The sequence below is a fragment of the Dunckerocampus dactyliophorus genome, chromosome 2 (assembly GCF_027744805.1).
Source record: "Dunckerocampus dactyliophorus isolate RoL2022-P2 chromosome 2, RoL_Ddac_1.1, whole genome shotgun sequence".
In the NCBI taxonomy this organism is placed as follows: Eukaryota; Metazoa; Chordata; class Actinopteri; order Syngnathiformes; family Syngnathidae; genus Dunckerocampus; species Dunckerocampus dactyliophorus.
The window spans coordinates 504,265-528,978 of record NC_072820.1 but is presented as its reverse complement, the minus strand read 5'-3'; the positions used below and the strand labels follow the sequence as shown (position 1 = coordinate 528,978).

The following is a 24,714-nucleotide window of genomic DNA, read 5'->3' as shown; positions in this document are numbered from 1 at the left end:
GTAGGAGTGTGAATAATGAGTGTTGTGGATGTGTGCTGTCCTTGATGAGGTTGTGTGTTCTTCGTAGGACTCTAGTTTTATAAATGTCTTGCAGTGAGGGGAGGGCTGCCCCAACAATGTTCTGTGAGGTCTTGATCACCCGCTGGAGTGCCTTCCTATCACGTGTTGTACAGTTACCGTACCAAACAGTGATGGAGGCGGTAAGGACACTTTCCATAGTGCATCTGTAGAAGCAACTCAGGATTGTGGTGGACATGCCAAATTTCCTCAGTCTTCTCAGGAAGTACAGTCTCCTTTGGGACTTCTTCAGAATTTGTTGGGTGTTGTGAGACCAGGTGAGGTCCTCGCTGATGTGTGTGCCAAGGAACTTGAAGGTTTTCACCCTCTCCACCTCAGTCTCATCAATAAACAGGGGTCTATGCGGCTCCTTTTCCCTTGTTCTTGGGTCGATGATCATCTCTTTAGTCTTCTCTGTATTGAGAAGGAGATTGTTATCACAACACCAAGCTATGAGGTCCTCCACCTCTCTTCTGTATGATGTTTCAACACCACCAGTGATCAGGCCGATGACTGTAGTGTCATCCGCAAATTTAATGATGCTGGTGTTGTTCTGGGAGGCCACGCAATCGTAGGTGAAGAGCGTGTAGAGGAGCGGACTCAGCACACACCCCTGTGGGGTCCCAGTGCTCACAATTCTTGAGCTGGATGTGCGATTGTGGACTCTGACTGACTGGGGCCTGCCTGTTAGAAAGTTAAACACCCAGTTACAGAGGGAGGGTGACAGGCCAAGTGTGAGGAGCTTATTTGTGAGTTTGTGGGGGCTGACTGTATTAAAAGCAGAGCTATAGTCTATAAATAGCATTCTGACATATGTGTCCTGGCCCTGTAGGTGAGAAAGGGCTGTGTGGATGGCAGTGTTGACTGCATCATCTGTGGACTGGTTCTGGTGATATGCAAACTGTAGAGGGTCCACAGTTGCCGGGATGCTCTATTCGATGTGGGTCATGACTATTCTTTCAAAGCACTTCATTACAATAGGAGTGAGTGCTATAGGGCGATAGTCATTCAAGCAGGTCACGTATTAGCATATATATGTACAGTATTACCACATTTACCTGTCGTAGTAGTAGTAGTAGTAGTACTTTATTAATCCCACAGCAGGGAAATTCACTTGTTACAGTAGCAAGCAAGATACACAAGTAAAGAATACATAGTGACTACAACATGGTTCAGGTGGTGCAGGTGTTGTAGAGCCTGACAGGGGTCGGTATGAAGGACCTGCGGAACCTCTCCTTCTTACACCGTGGGTGTAACAGTCTGCTGCTGAAGGAGCTGCTAACATGCTTTATTAGCATGTTTTGTATAATATCAGCATATTTGTGCACAATATTACCATGTTAACATATGCTAGCATTCTAATGTACAAAATTAGCATGTTTTTTATGTACTATATGAAAATGAACATGAATGATGAAACAAGCCGTGTTGACCTGTGACGTCACGAAGAAGCGCGGTAAAATGTGTCACATTGTGTGTCACGAGCTGGAAATGGTGTATTGTTCTCAAGTGGGACAGCTGTCAGATGTTTTTGTTGACAAATCATGAGGAAGGCCAGACCCCTGTCATGTGACACAGCACAGATCGTGCACAGAGCAGCTGTCGTCCTCTGCCGCTTTTTACAGCACCGTGCGTTTGTAGTGGTTGATCGTTGCCCGGCAGCGTTGTGACTTCAGAGCTTTCCGGATCACCCATACGAACCTATTTGATAGCTCTACGTTGACTTTCCATCGACGGTCATCCACATGTGACCGAACACACATTGTGTCGTCTCCGCACACGGCCAAACGTGACGCATCTTCACGAATAGACGGTGTTAGGCGCTAGCCGGCTAACTGGCGCTAGCTCAAAGCGACGCCATCAGTTGGGCGAAAATCAGCACGTCAGAGCGACGACAATATCAACTGACTTTAAGTGAACGTTCCTCGTGTCTTGTCTTCCTCGTCGACGCCTTTTGCTTCATTTCTCCGCTCCTCTCCCGCTGAGCGCGGATGTGCTGATGTGAGGAGTTGAGCGTTAGGAGGAGCAGCTAGCTTGTTGTGACACAGCGAGTGGCCGCCATGGCGGCAGCGGGCAGCGGCGGCAGAAACTTCTCGTTCAAGGTGGTCCTACTGGGGGAAGGCTGCGTGGGCAAGACGTCCATGGTGCTGCGCTACTGCGAGAACAAATTCAACGACAAACACATTACGACTCTACAGGTAACGCTTGGCATGTGGGGGCGGGGCGGGAAGGCAGGGTTGGCAGGGCCGTGACACACAGAACCGGACCCGGGCTTTGGTCCGGTGATGGTATAGCCGCCCTCACCGGGGGTCGCAGCAGTGAGAACAAGCGCCCCTCTCCAGTTGCGCATTGTAGTTGACTTTGTCTTCGTGCTATTGTTGCATCATATTTTCTTGATGTTTGTGTTTAACAGTGGAACGTTCGATGTGTGAATGTGTTGCAGGCCTCCTTCCTCAACAAGAAGCTCAACATCACAGGAAAGCGGGTCAATTTAGCCATTTGGGTGAGACACGTCACACTCGACAGCACACTTTTTTTTCCAGAATAAAGTCATAATATTAAAATAGAATGTCATCTTAGTCGCATAGAGTTGAAATACGCAAGCAAAAAATATTTTAATTTTCTTAAAGTTGTAATGTTTTGAGGGAAAAGTTTGTATTTTTGGAAAATTAGCTTGGGGTCCTAATATTCTACCAACAAAAAGTATATATTTTGTATGAGATCATTTATGAAGAAAGTTGGAATATTTGGAAAATTAAACAAAAAACAACAAGAGCAAAAGTGGGGAATGAAGGTTGATATAAATAATACATTTTTTACCTCAAGTATATCTTGAATGATACTGTATACAATATATTGATAGAACTTCTTAGCATATTGCTGGATAAAATATCAAAGTCGTTCTTGGTGGAACAAGTTTGGGCACCCCTGGTGTACGTGTTATCCGATGCCGGAGCCAAATGGGAACTTTGGAAACGGTACCCGAGCCAGTGTTTAAAAGAAGAAAAACATGCATATTTTTGTCCATAAGGGACTTTTGTGACGTGCAGGTTGAAGTCTGCCTTCGCGTAGCCCCCGAATGAGGTGCCGAGAGCTAGTAGTGTTTACGTGGGAACCGGTGCCATAACGATACGTGTGCCTTTCTAACACAGCACGCTCCACAAGAGGCTGGTCACGTGACTGTGGCGTGTGCGTTGCAGGACACAGCGGGTCAGGAGCGCTTCCACGCGCTAGGTCCGATCTACTACAGAGACTCCAATGGCGCCGTGCTGGTGTATGACGTCACTGACGATGACTCTTTCCAGAAGGTAACCCGCTTCCCGTTTGGCCCGATGAGCGGTCTGACGGCGTGCTGTCCTTGCAGGTGAAGAGCTGGGTGAAAGAACTGAGGAAGATGTTGGGCAACGACATTTGTTTGTGTATAGTAGGTAAGTTGGGGTTGTCACGGCAACCGTAAATGACAGCAGAAGGGGAAGAAGCCACAGTCAGTGCTGCTCCGTGTGTCGCGCAGGTAACAAAATCGATCTGGACAAAGACAGGAATGTATCCACGGAGGAGGCGGAGAGGTGAGTGATGACATCACGGCCATCGGCATGACCGCGTTGTAAACGTGGGTGTGCTCATTGCAGCTACGCGGTGTCGGTGGGGGCCAAGCACTACCAGACCTCGGCCAAGCTCAACAAAGGCATCGAGGAGCTCTTCTTGGACTTGTGTAAACGTAAGAAACACTTTGCTCGCTCCCTGTTTATGGTGTCTGGTGGGGGTGGTGGTGACAATAGGGTCGGTGGTGGGGGCGGTTCCTCACCACCCGAGAGCTGACATCACCGTTCAGAAGTTGGAAAAAGGACCTGTACCCGGGGGACTTCCAAAAAGCCACCTACAGCACTGCCAAATGTCTAGCCATTCTTCTACTGCTTGGCGACACAGCACACACATGTCCACAACTCCAGACTTCACCAACAAGGTCTGGAACTTGAGCCTCTCAAGAGATGAAACCACTGCTGCCAAAGCAAACAAGACACACCAGAACCACCCTCTCCCCAGAGCAGATATGCTGTCGCCTCCAACTTGGCCTTAGTAGCACTTTCAGTTTTCCAGTTTCACCGACGTTTCCAAGTCAAAGCTTGGCTGTGCCATGAGCCTACCACTCTCCCCCCATGGGGTTGAAAGCACTGGACTCCTTTAGCGTAACCAAGACCAGCCACTGGTTCAGATACGTTGACGCCATCCATCCTAAGCAGGGAAGCCCAGACTTCCCTCTCCTCGGCTACTTTGACCAGCTCGTCCCGGCAGATCTCGAGGCGTTCCCAGGCCAGTCTCTCCAACGTGTCCTGGGTCTTCCCCGAGGCCTCCGACCGATCGGACGTGCCCTGAACACCTCCCCGGGGAGGCATCCTGACCAGATGCTTGATCCACCTCATGTGGCTCCTCTCCTCATGGAAGGGAGCGGTTCTACTCCCGAGTCTCTCCCGGATGGCAGTGCTTCTCACCTTATCTCTAAGGGAGAGCCCGGCCACGTGTACCCTCCGTCTTGTCCTTTTGGGTCACTACCCAAAGCTCATGACCATAGGTGGGTTAAGATCAAAACCTGCTTGGTAGATTTGTGTACCCAACACATCAACTCTGCGGGCAGGAACACACGACTCACAAAGATAACACATTGACGTTTTTAGACTGCAAAGTGCAGGCAGGGAGGGACGGAAGCCTCAATATTGAAAAAAAAAACAGACCAGTACCTGCTCTCTTACTCCCATCACCCACTAGTACACAAGCTAGGGCTCATCAGAACCCTTGAGGGTGAAGCAGAGAAGGTCCCTACCGTCGCTGACGTAAGACAGAAGGATCAGACACACATCAGGAAGTAGGACGCAAACTCAGCAATGTTGTTCATGCAGACCCCTGGCTTGGAGAGACCGAGCAAGCCTTATCCAAACGACATGGAACCACAGGAGAGCCATTCTTTGTTGCCTAGAGTCAGCCGTCCATTTGCAAGAAGAGATGTTGCTTTTGAAGACATGTCCACCCAACTCATTTACAAAGACGTCCAAGGCAATGCATGGAGGTTTTTGGACTGCAAAGTGCAGACAGGGACGCATGTAAGCCTCAATATAAAAAAACAACCCATCTCATTAGACCCTTGAGGACGGAGCAGAAAATGTCCCTACTGCCGACGACGAAAGACAGAAGAATCAGACACACATCAGGAAGTGGCTATCCTGGTTCACCCCAAAGACAACATTCAGAGAAGCAAACTCAGCAATGTTGCAGTGCAGTGCAGTGTAGACCACTACCTTGGAGAGACCAAGCGACCCTTATACAGATGCAGAGAACCACTGGAGAGCCATTCTTTCTTGCCTAGAGTCAGCAGTCCATTTGCAAGAAGGGACGTTCCTTTCAGGACAACCATGTCCATGTCCACGCATCCTGACACCTCTCCCCCAAAGATGGTCTCATTCCCTGGCAAGAGTGGCCGCTACTATCGAGCTGTTTTGCCACCACAACCCTACTGTGACCACCCCCGGAGATATAAATAGGTAGACGCTGCACTTAATATATTTAGAAGTGAAGATGCCTCTCAGGTTAAAGAGTCCATGTCTCCATTCACCGTTTAAAAATTGAAGAGTACGCAGTATTTCAGGTTATTCCGGTTACACTAAGAAACAGACAGATCCTTCTGATGGCTGACAGATGAATAAATGATCCCAGGTCCTCACCAAGAGCAACAAACCAAAGCTGAAGGGGAGCAGCTTTCAAGTAGAGGGTTAAGCGTTGACTCAACATGAATGGTTACTCTGTTCTGCTCCATCTGGATAAGCCAGGCTGGGAGGTGCGTGCGCTTGAAAGTGTGGTCTTGCACCGCCAGGACTAACTTGTGTGGTTTAGACACCTCCATGACTTCTTGCCACTCCTCGTGTTTCTGACGAGTCATGTGACTTCACACAGGAATGATGGAGGCGGCTCAGGCTGACGAGAGGTCGAAGGGCAACGGAGGAAGCCAGCTGGCATCGAGTAGGCGGGGCGTACAGATTGTTGATGATGAGCCTCAGGCCACACCCACTGGAGGATGCTGCTCATCTGGCTAACACACGCGCACACAGTCTCTCATGGGAAGTCTTATTTAATGAGTTAAATTGTCATTGTGCTCTTCAAAGTAAAAGTAGTAATTAATGGTCAGCATCATGACATCACTTCCTGCCTGGCGTTTGTCGTTGTTGGTTGGATGACATCATCTGACAGCTTCCTCACCCTCTGCTGCATTTTAAACCTCTCCATTTAAAAAGCGACGCTTCTGACAAGCCACCGGGGCCATTTTGACACGTTTTCCATACGCCCGGCCGTCTGCGACTCGTGTCTTGTTTACCACCGTGGACATGTGCATGCTCAACTCTTAAAAGGCTTTGTTTCATCTGACTTTTTAAAAGTGCTAATATTAAAGGATTATTGGGGGGAAAAAAAGTTTCATCTGACTTTTTAAAAGTGCTAACAATATTAAAGGATTATTGGGGGGAAAAAAAACAAGTGTCATGTGTTGTGCTGTGGCCAGCAGAGGGCGGCAAAGACCAAATGTGACGTCACAGCTGTGAGTCAGGTGTTGTGCATTTTGCAGTTGCAGAGAATGACTGCTCACCTTTATTTCCAGGAAGAACAACACACTTTTAAGGTAACAGCAAATACAGTTTACTAAACAAAAAGGCCTCAAGTACATTTGTTTGAAATCAAAGAATCTTAACAGTAGCATTGGAAATCCCCCCCCCCCCCCCCCAGCAACAAACTTGTCACATTCTCACACACACACACCATCCCTTTCACCGCAGAAGAAAATGGGGGCGCAGGCTTCTCTGCCTGAGCGCCAGTGCATCAGTGATTTAAGGCACTTTGTCACTACATGCCTGTTTGGCCTTAAAAGGAAAAGGGAGCGCAAAAAAAGCAAGGAGGCATGGCCTAGTAAACGGGCGGGTTGTGCAGCTCCTGGTACTTGGGGGGCGCTGCCTTGAAGATGCTGGGCACCACCATCACCACCGAGGGGCGGTTGGCGGCACGCAGCTGATGGATCATGATGGACGACAGCGTCAGGCCCAGTAGCTGCAAGCAAACAGCAAGTGGTGTCAGGCGGCGCACTGCCACGCACCCTTCAAAAAGGTGAAACTGTTCTTACCGCCAAAATGGCCAACACGAAGACGACCCCGATGACGACGTCGACCATCATGAGGACGTAGTGAGCGATGAGCGGGAAGCACGGCTGAGCGTAGACCAACTTCTTCATCTGCAGCATCAGCATCTGAAACACACGTGTGTCAGTCCAAGTACATAATGCCTTCAAGCAGCGTCGGAATTGGCAACTATTCAACACTCACGTTGTAGTTGACAGTCTGACATTTCCCCTCCCTCTGGGCCACGCCGTCACACAAACATGAGTCGGGAATGTTCTGGCGCCAGTCGTCGTAGCTGAAGAGGCCGCAACATTGCAGCTACACACACACAGACACACATCAGCATGTGATGTCATCATGCCTGACCCCTGAACTCACCATTTCCTGCACACCGTTGGCGATGTCCTTGTTCTCCTGACTGGTTGCATCCAATGGCAGCATCTGACTCAGCGTGTCCTTCATCAACCCCTCCAACTACACACACACACACACACACACACACAGGTCAGAGGAGGACAGCAGCCATGTTGGGGGTGAGGTAGCCACGCCTACCTGAGGACGCACGGCGGCAGCAGGGATGCCGACACGCAGCATGAGCAGACTTCCGATGACCATGCAGACCAGGAACTGCACAAAAACACAACATGAATTAGACGTGACACTCCCCCCTCCCCTCTGCAAAAGAGGAACTTTGCGATGCGACTGCCGCACCACGATGAGCGCAGGGCGGCTCTGGCGGTGCGCTCCATACGCTCCCACAGCGGCGATCACCATGGTGATGGTGCCCACCACGTACAGCATGACCAGAGCGGTGCCACGGCCTTCCAGCTGCAGGAGGAGGAGACAATTCAGTGTGAGATGTGCACGCCACCAGCCTTCTTTGTGTGTGTGTGTGTGTGTGTGTGTGCTTACTGCGGCTCCATTGAAGTGGGTGAGCACTTGCAGCAGCAGAGCAAGGGAGATGATGAGGCCGCCCACTATCTGCAATAACAGAAGCACGTCATGTTTAGCTTCACACTTTTTTTTGCTTTCAAAAAGTTTATTTAAATCACAGCAGTCACGTTTGAAGCGCTACGAACAAAGCAGAACAAAGTCAACTCATCGGCATTCCGAAAGCTATGACGCCATCTTGGCTCATTTGAGGTAGTCTACCTTCGACGGAAAAAAAATAGTGCCGAACTACAAAGACATATTTATGAATAGGTGCTATGTGGTACACAGAAACACAAATACAGACAGAACTAGTGTTGTTTAGCGGGTAGAAAGTACAGCTAAGTGTATTTTTAAAGGTTAACAGCCGCTTTGTTAGCTTTAATTAGCAAGTGCGCACTTTTTATTGTCACAGCCGCCATCTTAAAAACTTCAAAAAGATTCAACTCACCGCGAAGAAGACGTTGGACACGATGAGGGTTAACTTGAGGCACCTGTTCACTTGCGTCATGGTTAACTTGTTTGACCGACGACGACAATGAAAGACAAAAGACAGCGCTTGTGTTGTCAGCTTAGCGTCACAGGTAACAACTGAGGAATCAAACAGAGGTGCGCATGTTTTAGGGTCAGAGGCTTCCGAATAGACGGGCGGAGTTTCCCGTAAATGACTGCGAGGCCTCAAATATGGACACTTCCGGCTCGGGGGGGCGGGGCGTGTGTCATTCCGGGAAGACAAATGGAATATTTTGACGACAAAAAGGCACAGTTTGAAGACAAAAAAGTTTACATTTTGTTGGTAATAAATAAAAATATCACAAATCTTTGTCTTTAATACATACAACTTTGTACAAAGTTTTAAATACACATATATATATATATTTTTAAAAAAGGCCCGAGCATCTTTATTTTTTCAGTGTGGGAAAGGTTTGGACGCCGCCATCTTGGCTGCTGCTTTTGTGAGCTCGAAAGCAAATGTAAACAAGTTTAAAGGTTATGAGAGGTCATGCAGTGTTTGTAGGGGCGGGCCTAAGAGAACAAATGTCAAATATAATAAGTTAATTGTTAAAAAAAACATGTTTTACTTGTGACCTTAGCTCATTATTACTTTACAGTATTTGTTTAATGTCATATTTTTTGCACATTTTCTGACTGCACTTCGCTCTTTCTCCACTAGATGTTCCTCGCTTATCTTCTGGATGGAGTCGTGTCTGGAGGAGTCGCTCCTTCCAAAAAGGCTCCTTGCGATATTTGTTATTTATTTTAGACGTAACCCATTTTTTAATCAAGGAATCCATCATTGGTAGCAGTTATAAAATATGGTATGGATCAGAATATATGCTATATAGACAGTGGCTTGAAAAAGTATTCATACCCCTTGAACTTTCCCACATTTTGTCACGTTCCGACCACAAACATAAATATATTTTATTGGCATTTTAGATGAAAGATCAACACAAAGCGACACACAATTGCGAAGTAGAAGGGAAATTGTACATGACTTTCAAATTTTTTTTTAAATAAAAAACTGAAAAATGTGGCGTGCAAAAGTATTCAGCCCCCCTGTGTCAATACTTGGTGGAACCACCTCTGGCTGAAATGACAGCTGCAAGTCTTTTGGGGTATGTCTCTACCAGCTTTGCACATCTAGAGACTGGAATTTTTGCCCATTCTTCTTTGCAGAACAGCTCAAGCTCAGCAAGATTAGATGGAGAGTGTTTGTGAACAGCAGTTTTCAGATCTTGCCACAGATTCTCGATTGGATTTAGGTCTGGACTTTGACTGGGCCATTCTAACACAGGAATATGTTTTGTTTTAAACCATTCCATTGTAGCTCTGGCTTTATGTTTAGGGTCGTTGTCCTGCTGGAAGGTGAATCTCCGCCCCATTCTCAAGTCTTTTGCAGATTCCAGCAGGTTTTCTTCCAAGATTGTCCTGTATTTGGCTCCATCCATCTTCCCATCAACTCTGACCAGCTTCCCTGTCCCTGCTGAAGCAAAGCAGCCCCACAACATGATGCTGCCACCACCATGTTTGACAGTGGGGATGGTGTGTTGAGAGTGATGTGCAGTGTTAGGTTTCCGCCACACATAACGTTTTGCATTTAGGCCAAAAAGTTCCACTTTGGTCTCATCTGACCAGAGCACCTTCTTCCACACGTTTGCTGTGTCCCCCACATGACTTCTTATGGCTTTCTTTCAACAATGGCTTTCTTCTTGCCACTCTTCCATAAAGGCCAGATTTGTGCAGTGCACGACTAATTGTTGTCCTATGGACAGACTCCCCCACCTGAGCTGTGGATCTCTGCAGCTCCTCCAGAGTTACCGTGGGCGTCTTGGCTGTGTCTCTGATCAGTGCTCTCCTTCTTTGGCATGTAAGTTTCGGTGGATGGCCATGTCTTGGTAGGTTTGCAGCTGTGCCATACCCTTTCCATTTCTTGATGATCGATTGAACAGTTCTCCGTGAGATGTTCAAAGCTTGGGAAATCTTTTTATAACCTAACCCTGCTTTAAACTTCTCCACAACTTTATCCCTGACCTGTTTAGTGTGTTCCTTGGACTTCATGATGCTATTCACTGACCAGTGTCCTCTTAGCAAACCTCTGAGACCGTCACAGAACAGCTGTATTTATTAGTGATGGTTAGATGAGACATCACGTATCGTTTCGACGCAGTGACACACTGTGTTGACACTGTGTTGCTGAATACTGACACCTGGTGGACTTAAAAAATCCCTGCAGGAAACATAGTTGACAGACTCAACTGACACTGATATGATGACCTATTGTATCCAATACCGTCATTTACGTATTTGCATTCACATTTTCTTGTTCCATATATGTAATTTAATTAAAAACCCTCTCTGATATTTGAGACGCAGTTGATAAATTAAGTGAACATCTGTCATAATGTCAAAACCTCAGTGAAAGTGCTGTGAATGACAATGACAATGGACTCATTGTTGAAAGATTTTTATTCAAAAAAATAAGTTTCTTCAGTGTTTTGTAATTCAGTCTATTTAGTTTCTTTGACGCTCTTTCTCCTGATTTGGAGAATATGCGTTCGCAAGGCACAGAAGATGCTGGTGTGCATAGAAACTGCCGCACAAATGCGACATTTCACCTGCAAAAAAATAATATGAATAATAAACTAAGAGTTATTTTGAAAATCATTTCACTAGAACAGAATATTTGGAAAATATGACAAGAAGTGGGTAAAATGAGGAGATCGATATAAATACTGTAATGCCCCTGGTTGTGGGGAAGGAGAGACTCACGTCGCCGATGCACTTCAATCGCTTTATTCACAGCGGAGAACTTTCCAACAGTTCACATTCACACCAGGGCTGCTGTAGGCCACAACCCACGCCAACATCCACAACAACTCCAACTTTCCCCCACACTTCTCAACACCCCCACCACTCGCTCGTGACGTCGCACCGCCACTTTCCAAGCCCCGCCCCTTAAAGGCCCAGGAACACAAATCACAGATATTACACTGCCCCCCTCTTTAATAAGCCCCTCGCCCCGAGGGGTCAACAACAAAATCCCCAAACCTTGGCGGCCTCCGCCTCTGTCTCTGTGGCCGGCCCTGGCTTGACTCCTGTGCGCCTCCCCTTGGCGCCAGCGGCTGAACAAGAACAACTGTGGTGGGACCCGGTGAACTTGAGTCCACCCCACGTCCCAAGCCAGCTGGTGAAGCAGGCTCTGCCTCGAACTGGGGAACATCCCGGCCCCTGTAAGGTGCCAACCGGTCCCGGTGCAGGGCAACTCTTCTGCCTCTAGGGGGAACTGCAACTCTGTAGACTACTTCCCCCACCCGCTCTAGCACCCTGCACGGTCCATCCCAATGACTGTCTAATTTAGGGCAACGCCCTTTTTTCCGTTTGGGCGTGAAAACCCAAACCAGCTCACCCGGCTGAAAGTCACGCCCCTTGCTGCGCACATCATGGTTCCTCTTCTGCCTCATACCAGCCTTCTCTAGCTGACCTCGAGCAAAGGCATGCGCCGCTTCCAGCCGATCCTGCAACTTCCGGGCATACTCCAGTCCCGGCCGGTCCTCTGCACTGCCTGGTGGCCTCCCAAACGCCAACTCCGCCGGTGTCCGGATCTCCCGGCCCAACATCAACAGGGCAGGAGTACAGCTTGTGGAACTCTGGACTGCTGAACGGTAGGCCATCAACACTAAAGGAATGTGCCGGTCCCAGTCACGCTGATGGTTAGAGGTGAGGATGGCCAGCTGCTGCTGCATAGTGCGATTAAACCGCTCCACTAGGCCATCACTTTGCGGGTGCAGGGGCGTGGTGCGAGTCTTTTGCATATCCAGACGCTCACACAGGGCAGCGAACACTCTGGACTCGAAATTCCTGCCCTGGTCACTGTGGAGGATGTCCGCAGTGCCAAACCGACTAAACATGCCTTCCAGGAGCGCATCTGCCACAGACTCTGCTTCCTGATCTGGCAGCGCATATGCTTCCGGCCATTTAGTGAAGTAGTCCATTGCACACAGCACATACTTGTTCCCTCTGTCCGTTTCAGGAAAAGGCCCCATAATGTCCACGGCTACCCTCTCCATAGGCGCCCCGACCCCTTGCTGCTGGAGTGGTGCGTGCGACTGGTCCTGGGGCCCCTTGTACGCTGCACACTGGTCACAGCGCCGGCAGAAGTCCTCCACATCTCGTCGGTGCTGACCCCAGTAGAATCCCTGGCGCAGCCGTCTGAGGGTCTTTGTGCTCCCGAAATGGCCTGACCCGGTGCCTCCATGACATGCTCTCAGCACCGCCTCCCTGAGAGCTACAGGCACCACCACCTGCCACCTCTCTTCCCCAGTCGCTGGCTCCTTCCAAGCACGCTGCAACACACCATCCTTGATGCGCAGCACTGCAAACTTGCTCCACAGGCCCTTTGTGCCAACCGACAGTCCCATCGCGCTCTCCCAAGTTGGCCTCCTGCCACTCTGGACCCACTGTCGCACCGGTTTGAGATCGGCGTCCTCTTCCTGCTTGACCGCCCACTCTGCAGCATCCACTGCCTCCAGCGTGCAGCATGACGGTCCACCAGCTGTTTCATCACCGCACAGCTCCTTTTCTCTGGCGTCGCGCCGGTCGCAGTAGCTGCAGCCGTCCACAGCACACGGCCGCCGGGAAAGGCCGTCAGCGTTAGCATGCCGAGTACCTGCTCTATGGATCACACTGAAGTGGAAGGATTGCAGCTCCTCTAACCATCGCGCCACCTGGCCTTCCGGTTCTCGGAAGGTCATCAACCACTGGAGTGCTGCATGATCAGTTCTAATGGTGAAGGGCACGCCACAGAGGTAGTACTTAAAGTGGCGTGCAGCCAGCACAACAGCCAACAGTTCACGCCTGGTCACACAGTAGCGCCGCTCACTTTTATTGAATGTTCGGCTGAAGTAGGCTACCACCTGTTCACCTTCTGGCCCCATCTGCGATAACACCGCCCCCATGCCGACATTGCTAGCGTCCGTGTCCAGCACAAAGGGCAAAGCTGGGTCTGGAGCGGTGAGGACAGGAGCGTTCGTGAGGGCCCTCTTGAGGTTGGAAAACGCCTCCTGACAGTCTGGCGTCCATGAGAAGGCCTGGCCGTTCTGGAGGAGGCGAAACAAGGGTGCACCGATGCAGGAAAATCCCTTCACGAACCTCCGGTAATATGAAGCTAGGCCCAAGAAACTCTTGAGCTGCTTTTGGTCTCTCGGGGCCGGCCAGTCTCTGATGGCGCTGACTTTCTCCTCCAGTGTGCTGATACCACTTGCATCCACCTTGTGGCCCAGGAACGCCACCTCTCGCCGCATAAAATGGCACTTCTCAGGATGCAGCTTCAGTCCAGCCGCCGCAATCCTCCCCAACACTAGCCTCAGGGAATCTAGTGCGGCCTGGAAGGACCTCCCATGGACGAGGACATCGTCCAGGTACACTAAACACTGCTGCCTGGGAATATTTGCAAGCACAGTGTCCATCAGCCGCTCAAAAGTCCCTGGTGCATTGCAAAGTCCGAAACTCATGACCTTGAATTGCCAGTGCCCCCTGGTGGTGCAGAACGCGGTCTTTGGTCTTGACTCAGGGGTGAGGGGGACCTGCCAGTATCCACTGCGCAGGTCGAGCGATGAGAACCACGCGGACCCCAACACCAGGTCCAACGTCTCATCAACCCGAGGAAGCGGGTAACAGTCCTTCCTCGTGACCTTATTCAGCGGTCTGTAGTCCACACAGAACCGCGGCCGAGAGCTGTTCTTCCTGGGGACCATCACAACGCCTGACGCCCACGGACTGTCAGAGGGCTCGATGATCCCCGCCTCAAGCATGGCCTGGATCTCTTTATCAGCCGCCTCCTGCCGGACCATGGGCAGGCGACGAGGCCGCACCTTCACTGGACGTGCGTCCCCAGTGTCGATATGGTGTTCAACAAGGTGCGTGAGGCCCACCTCATTTTCATTGAGGGCAAAAATGTCTTTAAAGTCCCACAGCACTCGCCACAACTGCTCTTGCTGACCAGCATCTAGGCCAGTGCAGTTCTTTTCCCAGATGGATCGGATTGGCTCCATCCGGTCCTCCACAGTAGGCAGGCTGGGTGGCACTGCCCCCCACTTTGGACCAAGCCTCTCAGGGCTAGCAAACTCTACCCGTCTACTCGCCAGCTGCTGTGGTGTCGCCCCCTGCTGGGCACAAGCCCTCTTCAGGCGAGCAGACTCTGCCCATGTCGACAACGGCTGCTCTGGTGTCGCCCCCCTCTGGCGACGGGACCTCTTCAGGCGAGCGGACTCTGCCCCTGTCAACGACGGCTGCTCTGTTGTCGCCCCCCTGTGGGGACAGGACCTCTTCAGGCGAGCGGACTCTGCCCCTGTCAACGACGGCTGCTCTGGTGTCGCCCCCCTCTGGGGACGGAACCTCTTCAGGCGAGCGGACTCTGCCCCTGTCAACGACGGCTGCTCTGGTAACGATAACACCGCCCACCTGTGCGGATCAGATGGGGTCTCACTGTGCACCGCGATGTCTGCAACCGCGGTGTCAATGGACGCTGCTGCAGTCCGTTGAGTGGGGCTGATAAGCTTCACACGCTGACCCCCTGGCAGGATAATCACTGCAGCTCCCAGGTCCACCACACAACTTGCAGCCTTCAGGAAGTCCCGGCCTAATATGCATGAGTCGCACACATCTGCCACCCAGGCCACAAAGGACTTGGAGAGACCCCCTAGGACAAACTTGAACTTCCCTTTTCCTTTCATCTGGGCTGTCTCCCCGGTCACTGTTCTCAGCCTTGTCAAGGTTGGCTCTATAACGGTTCCCACTGGAACGATGTCAGACCTTACTATCGTGGCCGAAGAACCAGTATCCACCAGGGCCGTGCAGGCAACATCTCCAATCTGCACACAGACATGACAGGGGTCTCCCACCTCCGTCCAGCCCACAGCCACAACAGCTGTATCGTCAGTGTGCTGGTCCCTGCACGCAACCCCCGCGTTTGCAGGCGGAAGTTCCCGGTTGACCACTGAAAGGGCCCGTGCCATCCGGGCTACACGGGCCCCTTCCCGTTTCCCCACGCGTCTTTCAACTTGGGGCAGCGGCGCAGCAGGTGACCTGGTTGACCACACCCCCAGCAGGTCATGGGGCGCGTGCGTCGGTCACCCCCTTCCTCACGCTGGGCTGAACGGGCCATTACTGCACAGACCAGTTCCTCCACCCACGGCGGCCTTTTCTCCATCCCTTCTGCCACTATCGCAGCCGAAACAGGGTGGGACGGCGTCTGCAGCGCCCCCTTGGCTGCAATCTCCCTCTCCATGGCGAGCGCAAGGGCCTCATCCAGAGTGGTGGGGTGGGCGAGCTGGACATGCAGGCGCAGCTCGTCTGGTCTCAGTGCTTGGACGAACTGGTCACGAATCAGCTCGCTCTGGATTGAGCCCGGCATCCCTGCATATGCGCGCCGACCCAGGGCCTCGATGTCATGGGCGAGGCAACGAAGCTGCTCACCTGGCTGACGCTCACGGTGCTTGAATTCACAGCGTGTGGTGTCTTTAACATTACACACCCCGAAACGCCTGTGCAGTGCGCCCACTAGCGTGCAATAATTAAGCCTCTCTTCCGGGCCCAGCAGCAGTAAGCAGGACGCAGCGTCATCTGTCAACGATAATGCCAGCAGCACCGCCTTCAACCTCTCAGTCCAGCCTGCTGCATCAGCCACAAGCTCAAACTGTGCCTTATAGGCTTCCCAGCTCCCTTTGCCAGAGAATTTCAGTGCTTTCATAAGGTCCCACATGTGCTGATGGGCGCCGCCATGTTTGTTCCTCTCAGCGTCTTGACGCAGCTCCAACATGGCCGCCGCGCTCTCATTTTGGCGGGAAACGCCGGAGTCATGGAGTCCGTGCTCCGCGAACTTTGTCTCATGCATGCTTATTACACACTCGCCGTCTTCCTCTTTCACCGTCGGTCGAGCGCCGAACTCACCAGGCATTTCAATCACGCACTGGTCAGCTCCCTCCTTCACCTTCGGTCGAGCGCCGAACTCACTGGGCATGCTCCCCCCACAACAGCGGTCGTGCAGCGGGGTTGAAACCGAAACTTCTGACACCAATGTAATGCCCCTGGTTGTGGGGAAGGAGAGACTCACGTCGCCGATGCACTTCAATCGCTTTATTCACAGCGGAGAACTTTCCAACAGTTCACATTCACACCAGGGCTGCTGTAGGCCACAACCCACGCCAACATCCACAACAACTCCAACTTTCCCCCACACTTCTCAACACCCCCACCACTCGCTCGTGACGTCGCACCGCCACTTTCCAAGCCCCGCCCCTTAAAGGCCCAGGAACACAAATCACAGATATTACAATACCTTATTTTCCGGCAGAAGGTCAACATGATCCCACAAATGAAAATGTACATTTTCCATGAAGGTCCTCGCCAAGCAATGAACAGGTCAATAACTCGACGCTCGTTTTGCGCTTCCATCCTATTGACAGATGCGCTTCCTTATAAACACAGTTTGATGCGCGACTGCCGTGTCGACACAGTTCCGGCATTGGTCACGTGACTATCTTAAAGCGGTACGCAGACTGTAATCTAACCTTAGTATAAATACTATTTATACTAAGGTTAGATTACACACAGATGGACTCCATTTGATCATTAGGTCAACAGCTGATCATTCAGCAATCATCAGGCAACCTCTGAAGGCAGCTGGTTGCACTCAGAAAAGGGGGCTGAATACTTTTGCACGCCACATTTTTCAGTTTTGTATTTTTTTTTCAATTTGAAAGTCATGTACAATTTTCATTCTACTTCACAACTGTGAATTGTGAATAAAATATATTTGTTTGTGGTCAGAACGTGACAAAATGTGGGAAAGTTCAAGGGGTGTGAATATTTTTTCAAGCCACTGTATATACAGTATATATGTATATATGTATATATATATATATATATATATATATATATATATATATATATATATATATATATACTGCACTTGGAAAACACATCAGATCTAAACTGGGGAAAAATGATGTTGAATATGTTTCCTGATAATAAGTGGGTGATGTATTAGTAACAAAATGATGCCACATCATTTGATAGAAATGAAAATGATCACCCTATAGAGGGGGGAAATCAAAGACACCCCAAAAATGAAAGTGAAAAAATGATGCAGCACACTGGTCCATTTAGCTAAAATGTCATTGTAGCAACTCAAAATGATTCTCAGTAGTTTGTGTGGCCCCCACGTGCTTGTACTAACTTACTGTGGCGTTACACCTGAAAGACTTTACAGCAAAAGTAGCTCATTGACTCCAGTTCACATCAGAACAATGAACCAGCAAATGGTATCCAAATACTGCCAAGTGTCCTTTGACGCTGCCTTATTGTGTGTGTGTGTGTGTGTGTGTGTGTCTTTCAGTCGATAATATCTCCTCCTCCCTGACAAAGCAGTAAATATAGCTGTCAGCCGTCACTTAAAAGAGCCGTTCAAAAAAACTCAAATCGTTCGCGAACGTCACATCTCTCCAGTCTCCGTCCTCACGTCTTCACCCGAAATAAAAAAAAAAATCACTCATGATCATGCCCTCATGTCATATGTTACTGGTTGACATTGATATTACGTGACAGGAAGTGAATATTGTCAATTATTATCATTTGTCTTCCTCCTCATTGTCATCTTTGTGATCAGGCAGTACTGCCGGAAGCCTCTCCTGTCTTCACACACACACACACACACACACACACAGGTGTGTGTTGGTGGTGTGAGAGGTGCAATGCAGGAAGGATGAAGATGGTCCTGACAAGAGGAGTGTTTCTTCTCTGTTGGTTGCTTCAGGCCGGTGAGAACCTATACGTCATGATTTGTCACTTATCTTCTGCTTGTCCTATGTGATGCTAACATTAGCATATCTTCATCTTGCCACACATGATGCCGACATTAGCTTGCGGCGTCTCGCGGTGTTTGTTGTCATGCTAGTAAGACATTTGTCACGTCAGTCGCGTCAGCTCAATGTGCTTCCATACTTAACTACCGGACTGATGCTCATGCTAAACGCTAACCTTCCGTGGAAAGGTGGAAACAGTCGGAAGGTTCGAGAGAATTTGAGAGTGGAGTCGAGGCTATTAGCCACATTAGCATGTTGATGGCGTCCACAGGCTGGGCAAGCTAGCTGCATTAGCACGATGTTGCTAAACAAATGGATGATTGTACGTGTACAAAGCAAGCTAACGACCCACAAAACAACACCGAATCTGGGAAGTGTGAGTGGGCGTGTCAGCCCACCTCCAACTCGATCTGTGATTGGCTGGCCCTTCTCCACATGCCAGCAGAGCTGACTGCTCCATCCAATCAGAGCGGCTCAGCTCAGGATCGTCATAGCAACCAGGATGCTGTCGCTAGGGAGGGGAATTCTTCGCCCTGACGGCTTTTATTGCGAAGTCCTGATGCTCCTCCAGTGAAGAATGATGTATGATGTTCCAGAATGTTTAAAAATGTTTTAACCCCCCCTGCTGGTCTCCTCAGAGTCGTCCTCTGGCGACCATGAGCTGCCTCCCCACTTCAGGCCCCTCCCTCCTCCTCCTCCGCCTGAACACACGCAGCCGGGTGCCAACCTGTTGCAAGAACCTCGCTTCCTTCATCATCATCATCATCATCATCATCGGCACGTCGGCAGCGTGCACGTGGAGCACGCCACAGTGTCTGCACGCCACCTGGTTACCATGGTGAGTGTGTGTGTGTGTGTGTGTGTGTGTGACCAAAATAAAAGCTGATCCTGACAGGAACCCTATAGGGATCATGGCTGTTACCTGGACAACAGCCAATCAGGAAGCGGGTTTAAACCCACCCCGAGTAAGCTCCCTGAGCTTTGACTAGCAGGCGTGTGTGCGTGTGTGCGTGTGTGCGTGTGTGTGTGTGTGTGTGTGCTTCAGTTTTTGGCTGTGGATGTCAGGAGGCTCAATGCTGGCCTTCTTGGTGGGTTTCGAGGGGGCGTGGCGGCGGCGCTGGGCGTCCCTGTGGGACACGTCCACATCAACGGTTTGAATGTGAGGACACGCCTCCCGTGCTCCATTTGAGGTGTGCTCAGATTGGCTGATTGATTGATCGATTGGCGGCTCTTCTAGGAAGAGAAGAACGGCGTGGAGCTCTTTGTGTCGTCCGACAGGCCGGACATTTCAGAGCCCCGCCCGGCTGAGGAGGTCATCCAGTCGCTGGACGTTAGAGTTCTTCATCACCACCTGGCACACTTTGGCATCACCGAAGTTTCAACAGAGGTGGGTGTTGGCCCCGCCCCTTTGTTTTCATTGGTGGCGCTGCTTCACCTCCCTTTTAATCCCTGTAGAAGAACGTCCTGCAGGGGGACCTGGGGGACCATCTGTGGAGGCGGGAAAGCTTCTACAGCGCCATCCTGTTCCTCGCCATCTTCATCATCGTCATCACTTTCTTGATGGTAAAGATGGCATCCCCGCGCGTCCAACAGAGGGCGCGCACCCTCACCTCCAACCCTTCCTTCTTCAACCTTCTGCAGGTTTTGTATCGCCTGAAAGAGAAGACTGCCTCTGACAGACAGCTCAAAGCACCGCCCCTTCACTTCCACTCCACAGTGAAGGTCATGCCTGACTGTGCCCAGAGGTCAAAGGTCATCCAGGTATTGGTGGTCTTCACTCTTTTATTTTACACGGAAGGCATTTAAGGTGACGGTGAGGTTCGCGTGGCAGGCGGTGATGTCGGGAAGCATGGTCCAGGTGGAGAGGTCTCTGGCCCTGCCCACTCCCCAGCAGCAGCAGCCAGTCGCAGCGTTCCCTCTGTCCAGGTGAGCCTTGTCCGCCGTGTTGCTATGTGCGCCTACTTCCTGTTGGTTTCCCCTCTAGCCACGCCCCTGTCCCGTTCGTCCACCACGTTGACCACGCACCCCCGACGATTCCTGAGCTGAAACCCTGCCCCTCCCCCTTCAGGATGAAACCCGCCTCGGGACTACAAGAGAGGTGAGTGGGTGCAGACGGACAGGAAGTAGCGGCACTCTGTTGGCCCAACCTCAACCCCTGACCAATCGCAACAGAGTAGGCGTGGTCAGGGGGAGGGCCAAGAGGAGGAGAATGCAGATTACGTTGACGTGACGAAGTAAACGTTGTCCTCAGACGCGGCTCCAACGTCTCGCTGGTGTTAGACATGTCGGCGCTGGCTTTGGTGGAGCCTCTCGGCATCGCCGTGGTAACGCCCAGGGAGACGGCGGCCCACGAGTACCTGCTCGCCGCCAGCCGGCCGCTCACACCACAGCGGCTCTGTGACATCATCAATGACACGCACAGGCTGCACGCCGAATTCTCTGTAAGCATGTGTGTGTGTACGTGCGTGTGTGTGCGTCTGTGTGTGGGGGTGTGTGTGTGTGTGTGTGTGTGCGTGTGTCTAACGCAGTCTCACACGGCAGGAGATCCCCATGAACTTCACCGACCCAAAAGAGCTGGACGTTCCCAACCATGGGACCAAGAACCGATACAAGACCATCCTGCCAAGTGAGTCCTTGTTGCTAGGCAACCAGGAAGCGGCCTTCTGGTACAGGGGCGGGGCTCCTTCCTTCCTTCCCTCCGACTAGGAGAGATCAAAATGTCCTCTCCTTGTCTCCTAGACCCTCATTCCAGGGTCCTGCTGCATTCCAGAGGAAGCACTGATCCGCTGAGCTCCTACATTAACGCCAACTACGTGCGGGTGTGTAGCGAAAGTCCACAATAGGCACTTCCTGTCAGGAAGCGAGGAGAACATGAAGGGGCATTGTTCACACATCCTTTCAAAATAAAAGCCAAGTAAACTTTCCTGTGGCAGGGTTACCGTGGCGACGAGAAGGCCTTCATCGCCACGCAGGGCCCCATGGTCAACACGGTGGACGACTTCTGGCTGATGGCGTGGCAGGAGGCGGCGCCCGCCATCGTCATGATCACCAAGCTCAAGGAGAAGAAGGAGGTGGGTTGAAAGTCACACGCTGTGGGCGAGGCTTAACGCTGGGCGCTTGTCCACAGAAGTGTGTCCTCTACTGGCCCGAGAGGCGGGGCATCTACGGGAAGGTGGAGGTGGCGGTCGCCAGCGTGCGGGAGTGTGAACACTACACAGCTCACCGCCTGACACTCAAGGTACACGCCCCCCGCCAATTCCAACGCCACTGTTTGCGTGGACATGCTCACTTTGGGCCTGTGTGTGCAGTACGGGGATCGAACCCACGCGCTGCAGCATTACTGGTTCACGTCATGGCCCGACCACAAGACGCCCGACTCGGCCGTGCCGCTGCTGCAGCTGATGGACGACGTGGAGGAGGAGCGGCGGGTGGCGTCCCCCACGGGGCCCGTCATCGTCCACTGCAGGTACGAGCGTGCAGTTTGGGTCATGTGATGCTTCACTTCCACTAACCTGCCCCCTCCCTCCTGTGATGCTTTGCTTACAGCGCCGGCATTGGACGCACAGGCTGCTTTATTGCTGCCACCATCGGCTGCCGGCAGCTGGAGGCGGAGGACGCGGTGGACGTGTTGGGCATCACGTGCCGGCTGCGGGCGGACAGGTGAGACGCGTGCGACGCGGCCTCCAGGCTGCAGGGGATAGCAGCTGAAGTCTTGTGCTTGTGTCGCAAGGGGCGGGATGATCCAGACCGGTGAGCAGTACCATTTTGTCCATCACGCCTTGAGCCTGTACCAGGCCCGCCTCGCTGCTCAAAATGGCCGATGAATATCACCCAGGTGGGTGCGAGATGAGAGAAGGTACATTACTGGAAGGAAGTTAGAAGTTTTCGTGCATGGACGTCCTTGTGTTGCTCTCTTAAACACGTTAACTTCATGTTAGCTGTCATGTTTAGCATAGCCTGCTCGCCATCATGGCGGCCGGCGCCCGCTAGCGGTGCAAGCGTCTCTCTTTGATTGTATTTTGGTGACGAAGAACTTTATTTTTCTACTCTTTTTACGTGTTTTCAGTGTGTCTGGTAGCACTTTAAGTTGATGTAGCAATCATTTCAAACACAAAAGTCATGTAAGAGTGCAACGTCAAAGTACTTTTGTTACTTTCATCGTACAGTAACCCCTCGTCACCTTCACATTTCTCAAAATTGTTGTTTCCTGGTCAAATACAGCCTGTTATTAATCAAAATATAGGCATGTTTAAGCACATTTGACCAATTTTTGTCTGAAAACACATTGAAAGACACTTTGTTTGATGTAGTATTCTACACTGGTCACTAGGTGTCACTAATCTTATGTTAGCAACTCTCTGTGAATCTACAGTATATCGGCGGTGTCCAGACTTTTGCCCAGGGGACACTTGGGGCCCATGGCACATTCTAAAAATATAATGGAACAAAGAAAACCTAAAAAAAAAAAAAAAAATAAGAAAAAAAACATTTGAAAAATTGGCCGTTCATTTTACAAAAATAAAGTGAAATTATTAAGAGAAAACACATTTTGTTTTTTTAAGTCGTAATATTCTGAGAAACAAACAAAACAACAAATAGAGTTGTAATTTTTGGAAAATTACGCCGCCCAAAAAGTTGTAATGTGATGACAATAAAGTCAAAATATTCTATTATTATAGGAATTAATACATAATATTACGAGAAGAAGATTTACAAGAAGAAAGTTGAAATAGTTGGAATTAAAAGAAAAAAAGTCAAAAAAAGAGCAAAGACGGAAATAGTCGGCTTTTTCACCTATACGACAAAGCTGAGATAAACTATACAGTATATACTGTAGCTTCCTAGCATATCTACATGTGGTACTTTACTAAATATCAAAGTGGCACAGTTGCATCCTTTCACTTTTCACTATGTGGCCCTCGCTGGAAAACATTTGGACACCCCTGCTGTCCAACATGTCTTATTTTTTCTAATTATGTCTACAATACACTAAGTCCCCAACCAACGAACACAGTTGGTTCCAGACGACCGTTCTTATGTTGAATTGTTCTTAAGTAGGGTAAAAGGTAATATCACCAATGATATAGGTACTACATGTACGTGTATACATATACAGTATATGTGTGTGTATGTAAATATGAGTTTGGATGCAGTCGTAATATTAAACCAGGATAATTAATGAAAAAAACAATAATAAAAGTGATATAATAATACGTAATGATAAATGTTTTTTACCTTTGAAGAGGAGTGGTCGAGCATACGTCGTTGTGGAGGAGGAGGAGGAGATATTGGAAAAAAAGGACAAATGGTGGTGGTGGTTAGACTCTTCTAAAAGAGGTAGTGTTCTGTGGGTGGTGTAGAATTAAGCAGGCCTATTAACTCTTCATCAACTTTAATCACACGCTCTGTCCAGGTTGTATTATACAGTTACAATGTAGCTTTCCATTTAGCCTTCTCTCCCCAGCGGCTTCCTGTACCTGTTGGTCCCATTAGCAGTGTCACAGTGCCCTCTACTGGTCAAGCATGTAGCAGTATAAATATGGAGTTACAGTACTACAGTAAAAGGCAAAATACATGAAAAAATAGACCAGTCGGCTTGTGTTCGTATCTCCGAAAGTTTGCATGTCGGATGTTCATAAGGTGGGGACCTAGTGTATTGGGTTTTAGGAGTGTAAAGGTGACTATAGGGGTGTTATTTCATGTCTAGAGGCCTCTAATTATGTTAAAAACCCTATTTCAAAGGTGGTAAACACGTTTTGTATGTCTTATATGTCTTATTTTCTCTTATTAAGTCTACTATATTGGGTAATAGGAGTGTAAAGGTGACTATAGGGGTGTTATTTCATGTCTAGAGGGCTCTAATCATGTTAAAAAGTGTATTTAAAAGGTCATAAACAGGTTTTGTATGCTCTAACTACCAAAATATTGCATTGCATAAATTAGGAATCCTACTCGACTGATCACGGTCGGGTCTGGAAGCAATGAGCCGCCATAAACGAGGGATTACTGTATTGTCATTGTTTGCTTCTATTTAGATGAAGACTAGCTTTATTTAAACGTCCGAGCACGTGATGCTAACGGTGTACGCGTGTTTTGTGAAGAGTGAATTGGCTTGTTGGACAATAAAAGTCAATTGTGTACAAAGGAACGAGTGGCTTGTGGTTTTTATTCTGTGAATAACCTTTAGGGGGCAGTAGAGCACACTGGCTTTG

General features: G+C 49.9%; 3 protein-coding genes across 4 annotated transcripts; 2 read left to right on the top strand and 1 right to left on the bottom strand.

The window, feature by feature from the left end:
* Window positions 1-1,671: 1,671 nt before the first annotated feature.
* On the top strand, window positions 1,672-6,759 carry rab21 (RAB21, member RAS oncogene family). 2 transcript variants are annotated; one of them, XM_054761624.1, is made up of 7 exons: window positions 1,672-2,255; window positions 2,501-2,560; window positions 3,210-3,365; window positions 3,422-3,485; window positions 3,569-3,623; window positions 3,687-3,775; window positions 6,001-6,759. In XM_054761624.1, exons 1-7 carry the CDS (start codon window positions 2,118-2,120, stop codon window positions 6,138-6,140), a joined length of 702 nt encoding a protein of 233 aa, XP_054617599.1. In that variant the 5' UTR covers window positions 1,672-2,117; the 3' UTR covers window positions 6,141-6,759. The 2 variants fall into 2 exon arrangements, with proteins under 2 accessions (XP_054617599.1, XP_054617608.1); XM_054761633.1 differs by having other exon boundaries at window positions 2,095-2,255; window positions 3,258-3,365; window positions 6,001-6,747.
* LOC129172150 (tetraspanin-8-like) lies at window positions 5,358-8,793 on the bottom strand. The gene is made up of 8 exons (XM_054761612.1): window positions 8,590-8,793; window positions 8,121-8,189; window positions 7,920-8,036; window positions 7,761-7,835; window positions 7,587-7,682; window positions 7,413-7,526; window positions 7,214-7,336; window positions 5,358-7,140 (listed from the first exon to the last, which is right to left on the bottom strand). The coding sequence occupies exons 1-8, from the start codon at window positions 8,647-8,649 to the stop codon at window positions 7,000-7,002; spliced, it is 795 nt and encodes a 264-aa protein (XP_054617587.1). The 5' UTR covers window positions 8,650-8,793; the 3' UTR covers window positions 5,358-6,999.
* Window positions 8,794-18,132: 9,339 nt separating this feature from the next.
* ptprr (protein tyrosine phosphatase receptor type R) lies at window positions 18,133-24,714 on the top strand. Its single transcript, XM_054761470.1, has 16 exons — window positions 18,133-18,457; window positions 19,141-19,340; window positions 19,548-19,661; window positions 19,740-19,889; window positions 19,958-20,065; window positions 20,144-20,263; window positions 20,334-20,428; window positions 20,487-20,600; window positions 20,754-20,943; window positions 21,044-21,128; window positions 21,242-21,321; window positions 21,436-21,573; window positions 21,630-21,740; window positions 21,811-21,968; window positions 22,049-22,162; window positions 22,233-24,714. Exons 1-16 carry the CDS (start codon window positions 18,403-18,405, stop codon window positions 22,324-22,326), a joined length of 1,926 nt encoding a protein of 641 aa, XP_054617445.1. The 5' UTR covers window positions 18,133-18,402; the 3' UTR covers window positions 22,327-24,714.

Excerpts from the sequence above, each read along its gene's own strand:
- ptprr (XM_054761470.1), top strand. The coding sequence starts at position 18,403 with ATGAAGATGGTCCTGACAAGAGGAGTGTTTCTTCTCTGTTGGTTGCTT. Across the intron at positions 19,341-19,547 it reads CACGCCACCTGGTTACCATG|TTTTTGGCTGTGGATGTCAG; the intron begins GTGAGTGTGTGT and ends TGTGTGCTTCAG. Across the intron at positions 21,322-21,435 it reads TTAACGCCAACTACGTGCGG|GGTTACCGTGGCGACGAGAA; the intron begins GTGTGTAGCGAA and ends TTCCTGTGGCAG.
- rab21 (XM_054761624.1), top strand. The coding sequence starts at position 2,118 with ATGGCGGCAGCGGGCAGCGGCGGCAGAAACTTCTCGTTCAAGGTGGTC. Across the intron at positions 3,366-3,421 it reads ACGATGACTCTTTCCAGAAG|GTGAAGAGCTGGGTGAAAGA; the intron begins GTAACCCGCTTC and ends CTGTCCTTGCAG. Across the intron at positions 3,776-6,000 it reads CTTCTTGGACTTGTGTAAAC|GAATGATGGAGGCGGCTCAG; the intron begins GTAAGAAACACT and ends GACTTCACACAG.
- LOC129172150 (XM_054761612.1), bottom strand. The coding sequence starts at position 8,649 with ATGACGCAAGTGAACAGGTGCCTCAAGTTAACCCTCATCGTGTCCAAC. Across the intron at positions 8,037-8,120 it reads CCCACTTCAATGGAGCCGCA|CTGGAAGGCCGTGGCACCGC; the intron begins GTAAGCACACAC and ends CTCCTCCTGCAG. Across the intron at positions 7,141-7,213 it reads TCGTGTTGGCCATTTTGGCG|CTACTGGGCCTGACGCTGTC; the intron begins GTAAGAACAGTT and ends GTTTGCTTGCAG.